This window comes from Haliaeetus albicilla, chromosome 1 (assembly GCF_947461875.1).
Source record: "Haliaeetus albicilla chromosome 1, bHalAlb1.1, whole genome shotgun sequence".
NCBI classification, from domain to species: Eukaryota; Metazoa; Chordata; class Aves; order Accipitriformes; family Accipitridae; genus Haliaeetus; species Haliaeetus albicilla.
The window spans coordinates 35,800,647-35,818,751 of record NC_091483.1 but is presented as its reverse complement, the minus strand read 5'-3'; the positions used below and the strand labels follow the sequence as shown (position 1 = coordinate 35,818,751).

The 18,105-nt window shown below is 37.9% G+C and overlaps 1 protein-coding gene across 7 annotated transcripts in view; it reads left to right on the top strand.

Annotated features, from left to right (window-relative positions):
* The window catches only part of FBXW7 (F-box and WD repeat domain containing 7), a 195,604-nt gene that overhangs the window by 34,151 nt on the left and 143,348 nt on the right, over positions 1-18,105 (top strand). The window contains exon 1 of one of the 7 annotated variants that reach the window (XR_011325037.1): positions 12,621-12,894. The exons of 2 other annotated variants lie outside the window; for them this stretch is intronic. Coding sequence is in view for 4 of the 5 variants with exons in the window: in XM_069785298.1 (XP_069641399.1) it covers positions 12,739-12,894 (156 nt within the window). In the remaining variant the exon portion in view is untranslated. Of the gene's footprint in view, positions 1-12,620; positions 12,895-18,105 lie in introns of those variants that run through there. 4 more of the 7 variants (XM_069785298.1, XM_069785303.1, XM_069785243.1 and 1 more) reach the window with 4 other exon arrangements.

Genomic DNA, 18,105 nt, shown 5'->3' with positions numbered 1-18,105 from the left:
CATGTGTGTTTCAATAAAGTCATTCCTAGCTGGTGAAGTCTAGAAGTATAATGTTTATGTAACACTGAAACACTGAAGATACATCAATTAAAAAGCTCCCAGATACATCAATTTAAAAGCTCCAAGAAACAATGTGGGAGAACTCTTCCTTGTGTCTTGTTGACTTAAATCTTAGTCACTGAGAAATTCAATATTTGTGCTCAGATTGTATATGTTTTCTTTTATGCCAGTTTGAAAGCTTAGTGCCTAAGAGTTTTAGAATTACTTAAATTTTTTGTGTTGTGGAATGTGTGAGATGCAGGATATACTAGGCATCCTGAGAAGTGGATACAGCAAATCATAATGGCATTGCAGCTGTGATGGGGTAGAAGAATGAGAGTAAGACCAGGCTTGTGCAGTGAGGGGCAAGAGAGGGAAGAAGGGTTGGATGCCTTGTTATACCAGCTAACGAAAAGGGAGGGGGTGGAATTTTCTAGGGTATGAATTCTTAGGTGTAAATGGCAAATGATAAATTAGTTATACTGATTAATTAACTAAAGCATTTGATTTAATTGAAGTTGATTTAGTTATGTTACAGCAGACAAAAAAAAGCACGAGCAAACTGAGACTTCACCTTGACTGTGTCCTCAAGCACTCTATTTACAGTGCTACAATAAATGAAATAAAGTGAGGTTTATATTTGAACAATGGCTACACAAAATGAACAACAATACTCTTTTTATGTTCTAAAAGGTCTTGGTGTCATTGTTTCCCTCTCTCCCACTCCCAACTAAATCAAAGAGGAAAAATACCGACCCCCAAACAATGAAAAATAAAACAAACAACAAAACCCAGCTGGTCTAACAAGATCCTGTGCTATTCTGTAGGTTTTACATTCTTCAATATGACCCTTAGGAAACTGAGCTGGGAATGGGTTGCTTGGGATGCATCGTACTAAGTATATCACATTCACCCATGTGTTGCTTGTCAGATGTTATAAAAATACCATTAGGTGAAAAATCTTTAAGAAAAACGTTGTGTTGCAGGTAAACACCTTAGAATTACGTTGGTAAAAGCTTCACTTGTACTATAGTTAGTAAATTATGATAATAGTAATGTAATATTAATAGTATAGTTTTCAGTCTTCAGTGTTTTTATTAATGGTGCCTGTAGATGTCCTGTTAATTAGCTCAGATATGATTGTCAAGGTTTTGCTGAGCATGTTAACTTTTCTGTATGTTGTAGGTCAAGGAAAATGTTTTTCTGAAGTCTGTTCAAACCTGGGTCTGAAGTCTGGAGCAAAGAATGTCATGATCTTAACAGGAATGATAAACTGCTTGTTCTTTAGGGTCTCAGTTGTTCAGGTATCTCTTGCTAGTTTTTCTGCTCATCAACCTAGAATGTGAAGTGCTTGTCATTTAGGATTCTTGTATATACTTGTACACTAATCAGTTCATCTTGGTGTTGCTTTAGGGAGAAAGTACTTCCTGAAGTTTGAAAAACATTAAATCCTATGTATTCTAAAGATGGTTTGTAGATTGGATATTCTGGGACCAAAGATGTTCAGAACTGTGGAGAAATTGAATATTTTCTCCTAATTATTAAAAAAAACTGCTAAAAGGCATGTAATCAGATGTGAATTTTGCAAGATCCTTGTATACATGTTTCTGCTTCCAGTTACTAATTTTAACTTATTAAACCTTACATGACTTTGTATAGCTTGCTTCATCTGCACTAGCTGCTTACTGCTAAGTGGTTGCAGAGAGATGTGTGTATGTAAAACTTAGCTCCCAGTATGTGCACAGGTGACCTCACTGTGACCTCCCTACTTAATTGGTCTTTCACATCTTGATATTAATTAAAGCATGTTAACACCCAAGAAAATAATGAGCCTTAAAACACAAGAACTAGTCATCATTTAGAAGTAAAATCTTGTTGTGGTAATACATAATGAAAGTTTGTTTAGCATGTTACATTGATGGCTAATTATCCTGTATAGCTAGGGTGCTAGTTCTGAGTCAGTTCTTCTCTTCTTCCCCTGTAATGCTGTGGGTCCACTTGCTGCTCAAATGCAATGGCAACCATGGACGATTAAAGGGCTGGAGTGCTTTGAGCAGCACATTAGAGCGCATCCAGCTTGAGCTCCCTCTGAGCAGGGTTCAGAACATTTATTGCTGTGACTCTGCTCTCAGTTTTGAGCGCTTCTTTCTCTCTGGCAAGCTGGCACCATCATGTCAAAACCCTTAACGTTTATTTCTTCTATACTTTGGTTACAGGAAAAGGAAAGAAAACTACTTATTTCTCCTGTTAGCTGTTTTTTCTTCATGTCTTCAAGAAGAATTGTATCCCTCCTTTTCTATCTCTTCATTACTAATATAGTAAGTAAATAACTTAGTCTTTAACTTCTTTACCTTACCGGAGTGCCCTAAGCATAGTAAGCATTAGTCCTGTTTTATAGACAAGGAAATGAGGAACAGAGCAACAAACGATTTCATCAGTATGTCGTACAACATCCATGGATTTGGTTGTGCTTGAGTTCCTGTGTTAAACCTGCTGGCTCAACCAGCAATATCCCCAGCCTCCCCTGGCCCCCTTTGTCACTCCTGTTCTCTTCTACCCTCCACCTCACTGTCCACCTCTTTATTATGTTGATGAAGTCATGTGTAGCATAGCACAGTGATCTAGATTGGGTATCTTATAAAGTGTGGCCTTCTTTTTTTCCTGGGTTATTTTTCATCCAAATCAATTTTCCTATTCTTCCCTGTCCAACTAAATGAACAATTACACCTCTGTATTTCCCTCCGTATGGGAGGGAGAGGGGTTTGAAACGAGAGATCAAATGCTGTGTAACCTGGCATAAGCAACGTTGTTGCTAAGATCAAAACGAGTGTTAGGCTATAGTTTTTTAGTACTTTAAAGTAGGCAGTGCTACCGAAACAAATTCTTCTGATCAGCTTCTGACTCTTGACTTCTAGAAGTTTTGGAGCATTTGTGCAGTGAACTAGATTTCGGAACTATGGCAGGTTAAAACTAATTATCTAGAGAACATCCAAAATATCTGTGCAGTCTGCACAGATTCTTGTGCCAACACAAGGCCGGGGATGACAAGGGGATGGAAACATCTGAGAGGGGAATGAAGTACGTTTTTGAAGCTAGTGTAGGTGGTTCTGCTGCCAGTGCTCATCAAACTGCAGCAGCCTCAGGTGAGCTTCCCTGTGGTGAGCATTGACACTGGGTTACTCTAGCTCAGCAAAATTCAAGATGTGACTGTAGCGGGAGTTAATACGCCTGTGCTAGTGTGTTTTTAGCTAGTGTCTTTTATGATGGAGAGTGCTTCAGTTTTGCATTCTGGCATACACTTAAAGCTTGTACTGAAGCATCTGTACTGCTATTGTTACTGGTGTTGTCTAGGTTAAGCTAACACATGATAATACATCAATTTTTCTGTGTAGAAAGTAGATGGTATGGCATAAAAAGGTAAGGAGAAGCTAATAGTCTTTTTGTTTTCTGTCCTGTAGATAAATTGATAAATACAAATATATTTTATAGTTTAGAAAAGATTTAACTATTTCTTCAGTTCTTTTTATATCAGTCTCTGATTTTTGAATGGATGAAAGTACTATAAGATGTGTTAAGAAATGCAGTATACAGCAATCATAAATATGGAGTGTCCTTATAGGTTGTTCCTTACTACTCAACCCAGTTCAAGAACTGACATACTACATATTTTTGTGGAAAAATTTTGCACTGCATCTATATGTATGTGGATTTTTTTGCCACCTCCTTTTTGTTGGGAGGAGGTTGATGAAAGAATGTAACTTCTGTTTACCTTGAGTTAGGTTGGCCTTAGTGGTTTTATCTGTTTTACTTTTAGAGTTGAAGTTCACTTAGTCTTTGTTAAGGAAATGTGAAGTATTCTCTAGAAAGTACAGTTTGAAAAACGCTCACTTTCTCTGATAGCTTTGGATTACCTTTACTTTTTTTTAGCTGGAGGACACAGTTTCCCTTCTAGGATTACCAGATTGATGATCTCATATGAAAAAAAGTGAACAGGCAAGGTGCTTTTTTCATCCTGTTACATCAACATCTGTTAATATTTTCTGCTGTTCAATGTAGCCAGCTTCTCTGATTATGAAGCCCCAGATTTTCACCAGAAAGTTAACAAGGGCAGATGACATAATTGTATGTTGTGATGAACTTGTATCTAAATTAAAAATAGACTCACTCATACAGGTTATATTAACTGTAGCCATGGGTGAGGCTGTGCAGAAAGATCTGGACCGTGACTTCCAAAGGGGTAATGAGAATGCATTTGGCAGTGAATAAGGACTTCAGACAGAGTATTGCAGAAGGTAATATTTATAGTAAATTTTTTGCCTTACTGTAAGCCTGTAGGTCGAGGGTGAGGCTTGAGTAGAGAAATGGGGCAAAAAATGTCTGTTACTTGATAATGGTTATATTAATGTTGTAAGCTTTTATTTGAAGTAGCCAGTCATCTTTGAGTTTTCTACATCTTAAATGTAATAAAGGCCAATCCACTTGTTTCCTGCACAGTCTGAAGAGCACAGAGGGTTAGAATAGCTTCATTGTTGTGATGGTTCTTGATTTAACATGAAATATAGTGGGATCATTGATCTTTATAAGGCTGTTGTCTTTCTCTCTTGAACTTTGAAATTAGCTTGTAAGGTTTCTTATTTGAAATATTCCTATTGGTTAACCAGAAAGTGAAGGTCTGCTTTCCTCTGTACTCAGACGTGGATAAATCACATATTTGGTTTGGTGTGTTATTTTTTGTTTTGACATTTTCAAAAAATACTGCTGAAAAACTGAATTTCATAAAGCTGATTTCTATCTGCAGCTTTATTAAGACCTAGATTATGGATGAGAGTAAGTTACATTTTTAAAAGAATTTAGTAATTCTGAATATTGCTTGAAATTACAGTGAACAAAAAGAATTACGGGTCTTGCTTTATGGTGTGATCTGACATGGGGACATGATAATTTCTGTATCTAAGGGTTGGCTGTTTTGTCAGAGAGCTTTTCTCCTGTTTTGCCAGTTCTTGCCAAAAATGCACCTTGCTGGATGATGTGGTACTTCTTCCAGTAGCAGGGAAGGGAGTGTGGTCTCTCATTCCATGTCACTTGGCAGCACCCACCTGTGACTAGACACTGGAGTCAGTCTGCCCATATACAGCAGGCCTGACACTTTCTGCAAGCATCAGGCTTTCATGACACATAAATGTAAGATTATGTCCCTGTTACTTCTCATCCCTCCACCTTTGCCCCAGGGAGACAAGGGGACCAGGGGTCAGATGCAAAGTCTGGGTTAAGTTACTTGTGGCAATCCTGCATAAAGGGGTTGAAAACCACTATTTAAGACTCGTGTTTCAGCCTTGCCAGGTCAGCAGCATTCTGTTCCAAGGGTGTAGCAGGAATTGCCTGGTTATTATCCTGCGCTTCTTGTGGAAAAATTACCATCCTGTCAGTGTGACAGTGTGGCTGTTCTGAGAAGTCGGTTGTCCTCATCTTCATCTCCATCAGTAGTAATGGGAATGGGTGGCTCTGAAATTTGCAGTCAACCACTTGCTTCCTCTGTGATATTTATTACAGGCTAGTGTGTTAGAACAGCATGCCTCCTTCCATAAGATGTCAGTTTTCTTCTACACTCATTTGGGATTTTTTTTCCATTGCCCCTGTTTGAAAAGGGGTAGCACTCATAATTAAGTCACCTTTAAAAAGAAGTACCAAGCATAAATTGATAGTGTTTTCTTCCTAAATCAGCAGATGCCTGAAACAAGAGCTCTGAAAGAGAGAAACATTCAATGCTTGCACTGAGAGTTACCTCTGAGGAAAATATTAACTATTTCAATACTGGGTTGTAACTTGACAGTCAGCCAAGTGCTTATCCCAAACTGCTTCCCAGAGCTCTAAAGGAGGAAAATTACCAGCTGTTAAAAACAGGCATGTGTGGATATCTTTAACAACTTTTAATACTTATGAGGTAATATTTTAGCATACTGAAAATCAGTAGGTAATATAGGTAGTGTGAATTTATTCTTTACTTGAAGGATTACTGACTACTTGTATTCGATTGGTTTATAATCTCCACTTGTTTTCCTGTGCTGTGTAGAAAACTGTCTTGTACAGATGGTTTTTAGGGAAGAGGCGAGAAGAGAAGGGGAAGTAGAGACTACTCAGTAAAGCTGTAAGTGCATTTGGGCAGACTAGAGGAGAGGAATAACTCCTGTGCAGATGTCCGCATATTTAGCTGTAATAGCTCTGTACCTAATTTGGTGCGAGTGATTGCTGCTGCCTGTGTTCATGACTCAAATGTAGGCTTTCTATCCAATGCCAGGAACCACATGTCTATTAACAGTGCTACTTAAGCTAAGTGATTTTAGCTCCCAAGCCAAATTATGAAATCTGTTGTCCTTAAGCCCACTAGAAAAGGCATCCAGAAATCTGCCACTGGATCATCTGCTCTCTCAGGAGACATCCTCACAAGCGCCACACTGATTACCCTCATTAGACTATACTCACTGTGTGGACTAAACCTTTTTTCCTCTCATACAGCTGAAGATGGTAGAAAGGACTTTCTTCTGTTTTAGCAGGTGCTGGGAATTGTTCAAGGTGTATGATTTTTACTTAGGTAGTCAGTCCAGTTGAAGAGGTAAATATGACTCCTCTGGGGAGTGAAGTATAGGGAAGTTAGCTAGGGAGGCAAGACCTGTGGGTGGAGAACTCACTCATCAAAGAAATGCTAGTGATTTCTCCTTTTTTACTCCCCCCCCCCCCGCTTGTTTCCTTGCTTGCCTGCAATAAAGGCAACTGAACACATAGAGTGAGAAAGACTGTGGGGATTTTGCATGGCCAGGAGAGTAGGGAGACTAACCTACATATGGTCCTTAAGTAAGAGTAGATACAGGAGATTTTCAAAAGTTTTACTACAGTTTTCTGTAGTATGCAACGCTTGTGGATTGGAGCGATTAAATTTTAGAGTGCAAAATACCTTGACTCTAAAAGATATGTTAACTCCCCCCCCCCCGCTTTTAACTTTGTTTTTTAGGCTCTGCATGAGCATGTTGGAATAAATGTTGAGAACACTTTAATCATATACAGGAAGAACTTTTTCTTCCTTGCTGCATCAACTTGCAATAAATATCAAATGATGTTTCAGCTGGGAGGAGTACTGTAGCAAAGTTGGGACAAAGAAATGCAGTTGGTATGTGGGTGTCTCTTGGGTATAATGAATAAACGCATCTCAAGTCTGGTAAGTGATAGAGTGGTTCTTACAAAATTATAGAGAACGAGTTGGTATCCTGTCACCTTTTTTTTTCTCTCCAGCAGAGAGTCCATGTAGATGGACAGCATGCAAGATGAATACTGAAAATATGTACACAGTATGGAGTTAATGAGAAGGCGGTGTACATGTAGTTTTAGGCAAAGGGAGCCTGTAATTTGGATAGCTAATGATGATCATGTATCTGTACTGAGATGTTTGTCAGTTCAGTTAGTTGGATAAGTCACTGCATTTCCTGGAGTGAATGGTGTTAAGAAATTAGAATGGCAGCGGTGTGGACTCTTACCTCAAAGCAGATGAGTGAAACACAAGTCCCAAACCTCCTAGCATCACAGGGCTTTCATGCTCTTGGAAGCCAGGGTTCAGGTCACGTGCCTGTGATGCACAGGGGAAAGATGGCAAGTCTACTGATGTCCAGAAGAGTTAAAGAAAACACCTCCTGGTAATGCAAACGCTAGAACGGTGTTTTTCTTTTTATGTCTATGGGTAAAGCTGGGAAGAGTACCACCATTTGGGTTTTGGAGAGTGGTGCTGTTTGTATGTTTTGTTTTTCAAATTAGAAAACTTGTCATCAACAAAGAGGGTCAGGTATGAGATGGGGGTCTTAGGAGGTGCAGCCAGTGTTTGTCCTGCATAAGCTTGTACAAATTGCACAATTATGAAACAAAGAGTTGTCTCCCACTTCTTCAACCACCCACCCACCCCCCTTTTTTTTTTTTTTTTTATTCCTCCTGTGTGAGAGGGGAAATAATGAGCCTGAGCTTGATTACCCATTCAACTCTCCCTACCCCAAACAGAAGGAAGGGACCTTGAGAAAAGCTGATGAAGCTGAAACCCACCACTTCTGTTGCCTTGTGTCTTGGGTAAAACTGGACATTCCTTCTTATATCCATCCTGTAACTGCCTTTTTTTTTTTTTTTTAATTTTAAATCTTTCTGTTTTGTTTTATTATCTTGGACATGAGAATGCACATCCAAAGACCATTTTCACATCTTTAAGTTGGAATCTTGAGAGTGCAGCAGATGATGTAATTTTTAAAGCAGTTTGCTGCTTCTCCCAATGGAGGGGGTTTTAAAGTTTTTATTACCAGTAGCAAACCTTCAATTAGAAGCTATCTTTTATCTATTTACCTATTGTACTGGTATATGAAAGAACTCTTAGTCTTTTATATGTACCAATAAAGCAGCTTTTTGGATTATGAAGAAATACATAGCTTAGGTGCAGTTCATGGCACTACAAGTTCTTTTATTATTTTAACGAGATTTATAGAATTTCTTTCAGATTGATATCATCTTCATTTGAAAAATAATTTAAAAAAGCCTACATTCTTACTTTGTACCAATTTTTGCCTTGCATGAATAAGCGTATATTCTGACTGTATTAAAAGTTAGGTATGTATTGAAAACAGCTTTTTTTTTCTTTTTTTTTCTAAGCAACGATTTGAGTATTACCTTTGAGAAGATCAATTCATGTGCGAGCAAGTATACCAACCAGCCCTTTTCTTGACCAGCTGTTGAAAAGTATAATGTATGTGCTTGCTCTGCATGTTGGATTTCTTTTCTGAGGCAGTGGAACTGGCTGCAGACAGAGCAGGGTAGCTGACCAGACCATGTGGAAAGCCCTGGGGATCTCTGGTGTTTCTGACTATCTTTCAGAGAGTTGCCTTGAAACATGTTCATTTGTTGTGGAAAGTATCTTCTGTCCTTCTAAACCCTTTAGAGTTGTAGATTCTCTTGCATTCTCTTGCTCTTTCTAAATATGTAACAAATAAACCTGTTGGCTTTTTTCAGTTTGAGCATTTTACTGTATATCAGGCATGTTGTATGTTTAGATCTTAGCAATATGTTTAGACACTTAAACCTTACAATGAATTCTATATAGTATAGTGGTTTTGCTACTACACGCGATTAGCAATAGTGTATTACTAATCATATGCTACACCAATTTCGCAAGAATCTCTTTTTGTAGGAAGGCTTTCCCCCAGTTCAAAGTTGTATTTATTTGATTATTTGTTCAGTAACTGTTTCATAATTTATATATTGTTTCTATATGTATATCCTTGTGAACAATTAAGTGAAGTATATATTCTGTACATATTTGTACATTTTTTTCTAATTGGTACTTACACTTTTCATAGTCTACAGTCTTTTCCACTCTCTGTGTCCAAGTGATGTTTCATCCAGGCTCTTTAACTAAGTGTGTCTGGCTGTTTGCCCATTGAGATTTTGCATACAGGAGAGCATGGCCTTAGCTTAGCATGAAATCATCTCTCCTTTGCCTTTTTTTTTAAAAATAGAAACGGTCTGTGGCTTGTAATGAAAAATATTGCAAGAAACCTTTGTTAGTATGATAAATGTTTCTTTAAAACCATAAACAATCCTGCTGTGTTTTTAAGTTTGAACTTGACTAAGTTTGTGGAAGTCATGAGAGCTAATATAATGATAAAAATAGGTGGTATTCTCAAAGGTAACCACAGTTCTGAGGATGTTGTCTTCATGACTCTGTCCTGTCAATGACTATTATGAAGGAGAACATTATGCATTTAATACTTTAGTTAGAAACAGGGAAGTAACAAAAAAGATTCATAGCAAGCTCTTTTAATTTCAGGTGAAACATACTACAGGGAGTAAAGATGCATTGAAAGTTTTGCTGATAAGACACTAGAAAAGTAGAAGAAACAAAATATAGTGGTAACGCCAATGTAAAATTTAAGCAAGTCTGTCTTCATGTTTTAAATGACGCTATATGATGCTCTGGGTGGGGTGAAAAAAAAGTTTGTTCATTTTTATCAACTATGTCACTGAGTGGGACTTCAATTCTGCTGTCCATAGATAGGCAAAAAAAATAAAATCCTGCAGCGATATTACTTTGACATTCTTAAAAATATTAATTTATGTTTTAGATACTTATCCTGTGAAACTGGTTGTCAGTCACTGACATGCTATATCTGCATGCACCCTGGGATCAATAGTACATTAAGGAAACTGACATGAGGAGGGGAAAAAAATCATAAATAATGAATAGCAGACTTCACTGCTGATGCTTCATTTCTACCAAGAATAATACAAATTCTAGTGAAGTACCCTTGTACTTCCTAACCCTGTTAGACTCAAAATCATTATCCCAAATATTAATGCTTTCCTTTATTCTGTTTCTTGTTAAGAAATATATCTGTGCAATCCTTAACTATGTGCTGCCAAAGGAAAAAGCTAGTGTTTCTATTCATCAGAAATACAGGTACAGTAAGAATATTTATCTTAGAACTGATCTGCAGTCTACTGAGAGACCAGGATTTGAAGTAGGGGGATGTGGGCGTTGCTTTTAACAACATTTTCTTAGCTTGTAAACAATAGATGCTTGTGAAAAGAGATTTTTGTGGTATGCAGGACATGTGAAATGTTGAGCATTAGAGCATGATCCTTGCACTTTAAATCTGTGTATTAATTTTTTTCATTAGCTCTCTCTGCTTCCACATCCTGCACATTGCTGGCAAGCATGTATCAGCAATAAGACTTTCTTCACTAATGTGTCTGACATATCTCTGAAATGTGGCTGGTCAGATCTATAGCTGCTTTTTTTGGAAGTTGGTTCCTTTCAAGCCATTTAAGTAATTTCACCTGATATTACTTTAAATTTTCTATATAATGTGCTCTTTCGATGAATAGCCGTGTGGAATCAGCACAGGAAGAGCAAAGTCCTTGGCAATACCAGCTCAATTGCATCTGCAGATGAGGATTTAAAATTCTATGCAGCAGACAGTACCTCCAGCAGGCGAGTAAAAGGTTACCGCATTATTTTGCTTGTTTGCATCTGTAGTCTTTCTCTACCGCAGATTTTTTTTTAATTGTTCAATTTGTTATGCATGCTTCTATATAGATACTACTGGAAATTGATTTAATAGAAACATGAACATCAAAAGGGCAGAGCAAGGTGAAGGGAGAGGCTCAGTTCAGCTTTAAACTAGGGAAAGGGAGGGGGAAAGAGAGTAAAAGGGAGGGGTGAGAGAGCAGGAGAGAAATTAAGCTTTCAATGCAGTGTGAAAATGAGAAGTTTTTTTGTGACTATATTAATTTCAGTTGCTTTCACATCACTTGCATTTTTCTTAACCTTTTGCTAAAGAGGATGCTATGGAACAAGCACTGATAGCTCTATAAATGTAAGTGACAATTATTTCAAGTCAGATTATCCCATAATCGGGTTAAGCAGTTGTGTTAATGTGAGACCTTCTACTTTCAGAAACAGTATTGCATACCAGCTTAAACCAATTAAAATGAGCTTTTTACAATATTACTTGCATTTTTTTCAATGAAGAGAAAAAAGAAATCTATATTTATTGCATATAGTATCTCTTGCAAATGAGAGAACATTTCCAGCAGTAAGTTACTTGTGTGTGTTAAATTAGAGAGGTATTCAATACTGTATTTTGAGCAGTGTACTTCTTTTTAAAGGTTAGAAGACCTGTTTATGTCTGACTGCTCATTTGAATGTTTTGCCTTTTTTGTTTTTCTAAGAGCAAAGGGCTCCTCAAAGACTTTAATAAAGCTGCTTATACGATCTACCTCTAACTTGCTTTGAGAGTTGGTTGTGGTACCTTTGGACATTCTACTATAAATTCTCTCATGCTTGCTTCTTCCCAGGTTTAAATTTCTGTTGGCTTTTCCTGGTGTTTTTCTCACATAGGTTTGTAGCAGCCATTCTTATTTCAGGATTTGCTAGACCTGGGTAGCATTTTTCTCATGCATTCTGACTTTTTAAGAAGACTTTTTGCTGGTTGGTTTTTGTTTGGTTTTTTTGTTTGTTTGTGGTTTTTTTTTTTTCCTCCCAGATGCTGCAAGTAGTCTCGGAATGTAGCAGTCAGACAGGTCTCCTGTGTAATTGGAAGGTCCCTTTCAAGCAGAGGCATTACAAAAGGTTGGCAGCTCCGAACGTCTGCAATAACCTGCTCTGTGCTGTGGCCGTGTGGTGCGGAGGCCCTTGTCGGCGTGGAGGATGCTGTGGGCAAGGATGCTGTGGGCGAGTGCGTGGGGCTACGCGGGGTGGGGCTTTCAGCTGTTGGCTGCTGGCGTAGCCTCCTCTGTCTGGGGCCCAGGCTGGATAGGCTGCGCTGCTGGGGAGGGTAAAACAGACTTGAAGTGACAAGAGCCACAGAAGGAATAGTCAGCAAGCAGTTTGGAGAGATTGCCATCCCGGAATTTACTCCTCTGTTAGGCAGTCCATCTTTTCAAAGCAGCTTACTTTGCAAAGAGGGATAGAGGGAAAAATGTGTATGTTTTTTTAAGCATGAGGTATTACTTGCTGATGAGACTGGCTGATATTTTTTTGAGAAACACTTTTTTTCCCCCCCTTTCTGCTTAGCAGTCTTAATTTCAGCCAGGGAGCTGCAGAATGAGGCAGCTGGCCAATTTTGAGTGTTTATGGGACAGTACTGGTCCTAATTTCTTTACGAATAAACTCATCTGATGAGCAAGTCAATGTGTGGCTGTGGCTGCAGCATTATTTCTTCTTTAATGAAGAGGCTGGGCTGTTCGACCTGCTGCTCCAATCTTCTATCTTGCAGTCATACATCAGAGCAGTTGCAGAGACTATCCATTGAATGTCTCAATCAGCCGAAGAAGGTAACTATATTTTAAATTTTAACTTTACCATTAAAAGGATGCTGTATAATTTGGACTTAAATGATAAAAAGACAAATTTCAGATGTTCTTAGCAGCTTTCTTGACCTTGCAGTAGCTATCCAATATCATTTTGCCATTATCAGGTTGTGTAGCAATAGAAATGTGCTGCAGTAATTGATTTTGTAATAGGATCAGGTGATTTACTGGCTGCACTGACAACCACTTGCTTGCTTGTTCTGAAACGTGGAGCGCTCTAATGGATGTTTTGATTGCAGCCTCGAGTTGCTCTGAAACTGCTAGATGGTCAAAGACGTAACATCTCATTTTTCAGAAAAAAAACTTCTCTATTCTCCAATAACTTTGTAAATTCATTGAATTTTTTAAATACTTACTCTTCAGATTCCAGATTATTTGTAAAAGCCTTTGTGTGTAGAATTGGAAATTGTCTTGATCAACTTTATGCGTGTCAATTTATCCCCTTTCCTCACGGCCACTTAAAACCCATTAACGCATGTGCTTCATACATTTCCTGAGAATTTGGTCCATGCTAAATGTAGTCCGTCTGTGCCTAGGGAGAGTATACAACAATTCTTTGTGAATTGCTATTAAACGTTGTATTTTTCTGTTAATATATTATGCTTTGGAAGCAGAAATCTGGCTCTAATTAGAAAACAAACTGAACCATTCCATATCAGAATATGGATTTTACTGTAGAAAAAGTCATTAGGAGCTGTGATCCAGTGAATGAAATTGGGGAGCTTAATTGGGTCTACCTTTTGGACCAAGCTGTCTTAGGCAGATAAAATTGAAACGTGTTGTTTAACTCTTAGAGCTTTTAAGATAGGTAGTGAACCATTCATCTCCAAGTTAATTGGAGAGTAGTATGAGCACAGAGTATGTTACAGTGGTTATTTATAGTTTATACCTAATTGTTTTCACTTTCAAAGAAGTCTTAGTTTTTATCCATTATTGTGCAAGAATAAACATGCCCTTTTGAGTGCTTGTTCACTGTTATGTGCCTTATCATGTAAGAATGAAAACTTAAAAACAAAAAACCCCATTGTGTTATTAAAAATGGCTTTTAATTGTTGTTGTGTCTATTTTGGAGTGAAAACTGATGGGGAAAAAATTGGATCGGGAAGTAGAAGAGTCTCACATGGACCTCGAAGTAAGAAACAATCAAAAGATAACTTCAGTATGCTGAAGTTTAGAGGGTGACACTTACTTTGTCCAGAGGACAACAGTATGCTGTGTAAAATAGGCAATTAAATAACTAATAGCTAAGATCAAATATGTAACAGTTTCTCAGGTGGTCATATATTCAGTGATTTAAGTGGTCTGAAGTAAATCAAGGTGGCTGGATTTGAATTTGTTGATCCTAATAATGATTAAACCAAACTAAAAAGTTAAGACCTTTCAGCCAGTTCTCACTTGATAAGCAGAGCCAGAGCAAGAAACATTTGATTTAAACCAATACATTTTAATTTTGTTTTCCAGTTATGCTTCAGAGAAGGTAACTAAAAGAAAATTGATTCTCACTCATGTAACTTGTTACACCTTTTCCCTTATGAGGAGAATATACTATTTCCACATTTGTTCATGTAGTGTCTTGCTTGACATTCAGATTCTTTTCAGCTGTTTGGTTTGGGTTTGTTGGGGTTTTATTGTTTTAATTTTTTTAAATTTTTTTTTAATTGTGAAATGAGCATGAGTCCCTTTGCGGAAATAGATTTCTATCTCTCTGACTTATACATGTGAAAAGAAACCCAAATTCCCATTTCTCCAGCATACAATATGTTTTTTCAGTCTGAAAGAACTGGTCATTGTGTTGGAGTAGCAGAATGAGCCCAAGTGTGTTTTTTGATTCTGAAGAGGAGTAGTGTTCAAAGGTGGTGATGGTGTAGGGGGTAGCACTTCACTGAGCTCGGGTTGCAGGATTTACTTAGTGATTACAGAGTTAGCGATTGGACTTTAAAAAAGGTGCGTGGGGAGGCAACAATCTGGTAGTGTTTCAACTATTTACATTGCCTTAGCAGGCAATAGGAAATGCAACTATTAGCTTAAGAGAGAGAACAATTAAAAATCACTTCCATTTAAAGGAGTTAACTTGATGAGAAAAATAAGGTTAAATAGTTTGGGTTTACTTTGTTTTTATTTTTACACATCTTTCTCAAGGTTAGTTTATGCTACATGGGAATTTTGCCACCATAATGTATATTATGAAAGTATTTGCAAGAAGGTTGATGTGATCTGCTGTATTTTGTGATTCTAGACACAATGATAAAGAGCTAATGAATTTGTTCTGAAGTTCAAGAGGAAAGTCTTTGTAAATCACTGAGGAAAATAGTTGGAAAGAATTGCATTTTTCAGAGAAAATGGAAAATAGGCTCTTTTTGTAAAATAGTAGTGTTTTGTGTGCAAAACTGCACTGCAAAGCATACAACTCTGTGAAAGTGTAGCTAGGGCAGGGAAGAGAAAAAGGCCTTTCTGTTGAGAGCGATATGTTACTGAAATGCTAGTAATATACTGATAATAAGTGCTGCGGGAGTACTGTTGCACTAACAGAGCAGAAGGAGGAGTGGAACTAATTGAATAGTAGTACTGGAATCATTGAAATTGGATTTAGCAGTCTGAAAGTTCAGCTGGAAACTCGTCAAAGTGCCTCCAGTGCGTGTTGGTGACCCTTGGGTAACGTGGTCGAAGGTGCTCCGTGGCCAGCTGCTGTGCCCCCGGCATCAGCTCCCAACTCCTGCCCCACGGTCACATCCAGGACAGATGGGGCAGCAAGTCCCTATGTACAGTGTGTTACTTTAGGTCCTGGCACCTCAGTGGTGCTCTAATTAACAAAAGCCAGCACTTCGCCAGGTTTAAAACAAAGAGTTTCCATCTTACTGTTCAGCCAGAAGATATTTGTGGTGGTAGCTGCTACAATAGCTTTGAAAAGGACTTGTTTTCTAAAGAAACTGTCATGAGAATGAAACTTTTAAGTGTGTGAAACATTAGGCTAAACATTATAGTAAAAACCTTTATTAACAAAGAAACAAGACAAAAGATAATAATCTTGTAAACTGGTTTTCTCACTCTCCCTGACCTTCCAGATTAGTTGAGGGCTTCTATACCTGGTTACTTAATGAGGAATTGACCAGATTGATTAATAGCTTCCTGCCTCTTGCTGGTGATTTCAGTAGGAACAAATACTAGTTCACTGGCGATTGCAGACCATTTTAGTGCCTCATCTAAACCTAACTTAAATAAAGTCCAGAATAAAATAATGTGATTATGAAAAGGGATGCATGGCATATCTTGCACCTCAAAATTTGTCAGATGTGGTCATTTTATAAGAACGTAGATGACTGTATTCTTATATGTTTAGCCCTCATCTCAAACTGGAAAGGTACCAGGAGTGGAGAAGAAGAAATATTTAAAAAAAAAAAAAAAAAAAGTCCTGCATGAAATTGGGGGGAAGACTTGAGGAAGCTAAAGATGGGATACTAAGGGGAGAAGCAGTAAGTTACTAGGAACTAGAAGCAGGCACGGATTTTATCGGAGGGTGGAAAACCTTGCTGTAAGCCACTGTTCTTATTATCTGTGTATGTATGAATCTTGCACAGTTGCTGAATCACAGTTTTGTTTTTGCTTTTGCAGGTAACACGCAGTGTGTGTATATTTATATACACACACAAGAATTATAGTTGGCATTTGAGTTTTCCTATTTACTTTCTGTTGCCTTCCAAATTTGTGTCATTAGAAACTTATCATGGGATCTGCATGTCAGGCTTCGTTCTCTCAGAAATAAAATTTGTGATCATAATTCTGCATTTTAGATAGCAGTCCTAATGTATCTAAAAGGAACCTTGTAACTCCCACGTGGCTAAATTTACCTCTGCTAAGAATAATGTTTTAAAAAAAAGAAAAAAAAAAATCAAAGTCTTCTTTTGGTAGAATGAAGAAAAAATTTAAATCCAAATATATCCAATAAAAAAAAGCACAATTATGCCTTTTTAGGTCAAGACCTTTAGTAAATTTAAGATTAATTTTTCCAGTAAATGGATTTTCATGTTTAAATGTTATGTCATACAGGTACTGAAGTCTAAAAGTTCCGTACTTCTGTTTCCTGTGGAGATACCTACTTCCTGTATTTTGCATATGGCACAACAAGACCAAGCAGCAGGTCATGTAACAATGGCACGAAGTATTTCAGCTGAGTGAGCAGATATGTATTTTCTGGAACTTCTTCAGTTGTGCCATCTTACATCCACTTTCTGGGTTAAGAGGTTAGCGTAATTATAAGAGAAGACTTTGCTGAATTCTAAAGTATGGTGGCCTATGATTTTTATGAATGAATGTTGAATTATGGGGTGGTTCTTTGTTTTAAACTGGTCCTTCTCAGCATAGTTGGCTGTTCTGTCTGCCAGCGGCTTAACTGTGAAAGAGTCTTGCAGACTTATGGGGGAGAGACTGGAGGAGCGTGATGTTATGCTTTCAGAGAAGATGCCGTACTATAATCAGAAGGGTGGAGAGGGTAAAATGGACTCTGAATACCCCAAGGAATAACTTTAAATAGCAACAAACCTTTTCTTCTTAGTAGTTGAGAGTCAGAGAACCTTCCTTGGTGGTGTTTGAATGAGGAGATGGTGGGGAGGGTGCAGAACCGAGAGGGAGGAAGCCTTCCGTGTATGGGAGGCAACAGACTATGCCAAGCAACTGAGCTGGGGGAGAAAGGACAAATAGATTTTTAAGGTCAGAGGAACCATTGTGACTATCTAGTCAGACCATCTGCATAGCACAGCACAGGATTGCACCCATGCTGTAACCCTGAGTTTGAGGTTCAACTGTAACAGTATTCAGAGCTAAATTGTACCACTTGTTCTCTTGTTGCAGACTGTTCCGTACCACAAAACCCTAATCCAGCATTCGTTATATTGTCATCTATTAACTCTTTAAAGATTCCTTTCTATGTTAGTATTTTGATTTTCCTTGGTCTTTGTCAAGCTAAAGTGGTTTTTCTCTTTTACTTTTTTTGAAACAGTAGCACATAATTTCTTTCCTGCTGTTGGCAGAACAGAAAGAATGATGACAACCCAGTAAACAGTAACATTTTGTGGTAAGACGCTAGTACCGCCATCAGTATCGTCATTATCAGAAGAGGAGGAATGTAAGAGATAGCAAAACCATTGCAATGTTCTCTTGCTCAAAGCTGAATTTAGAGGA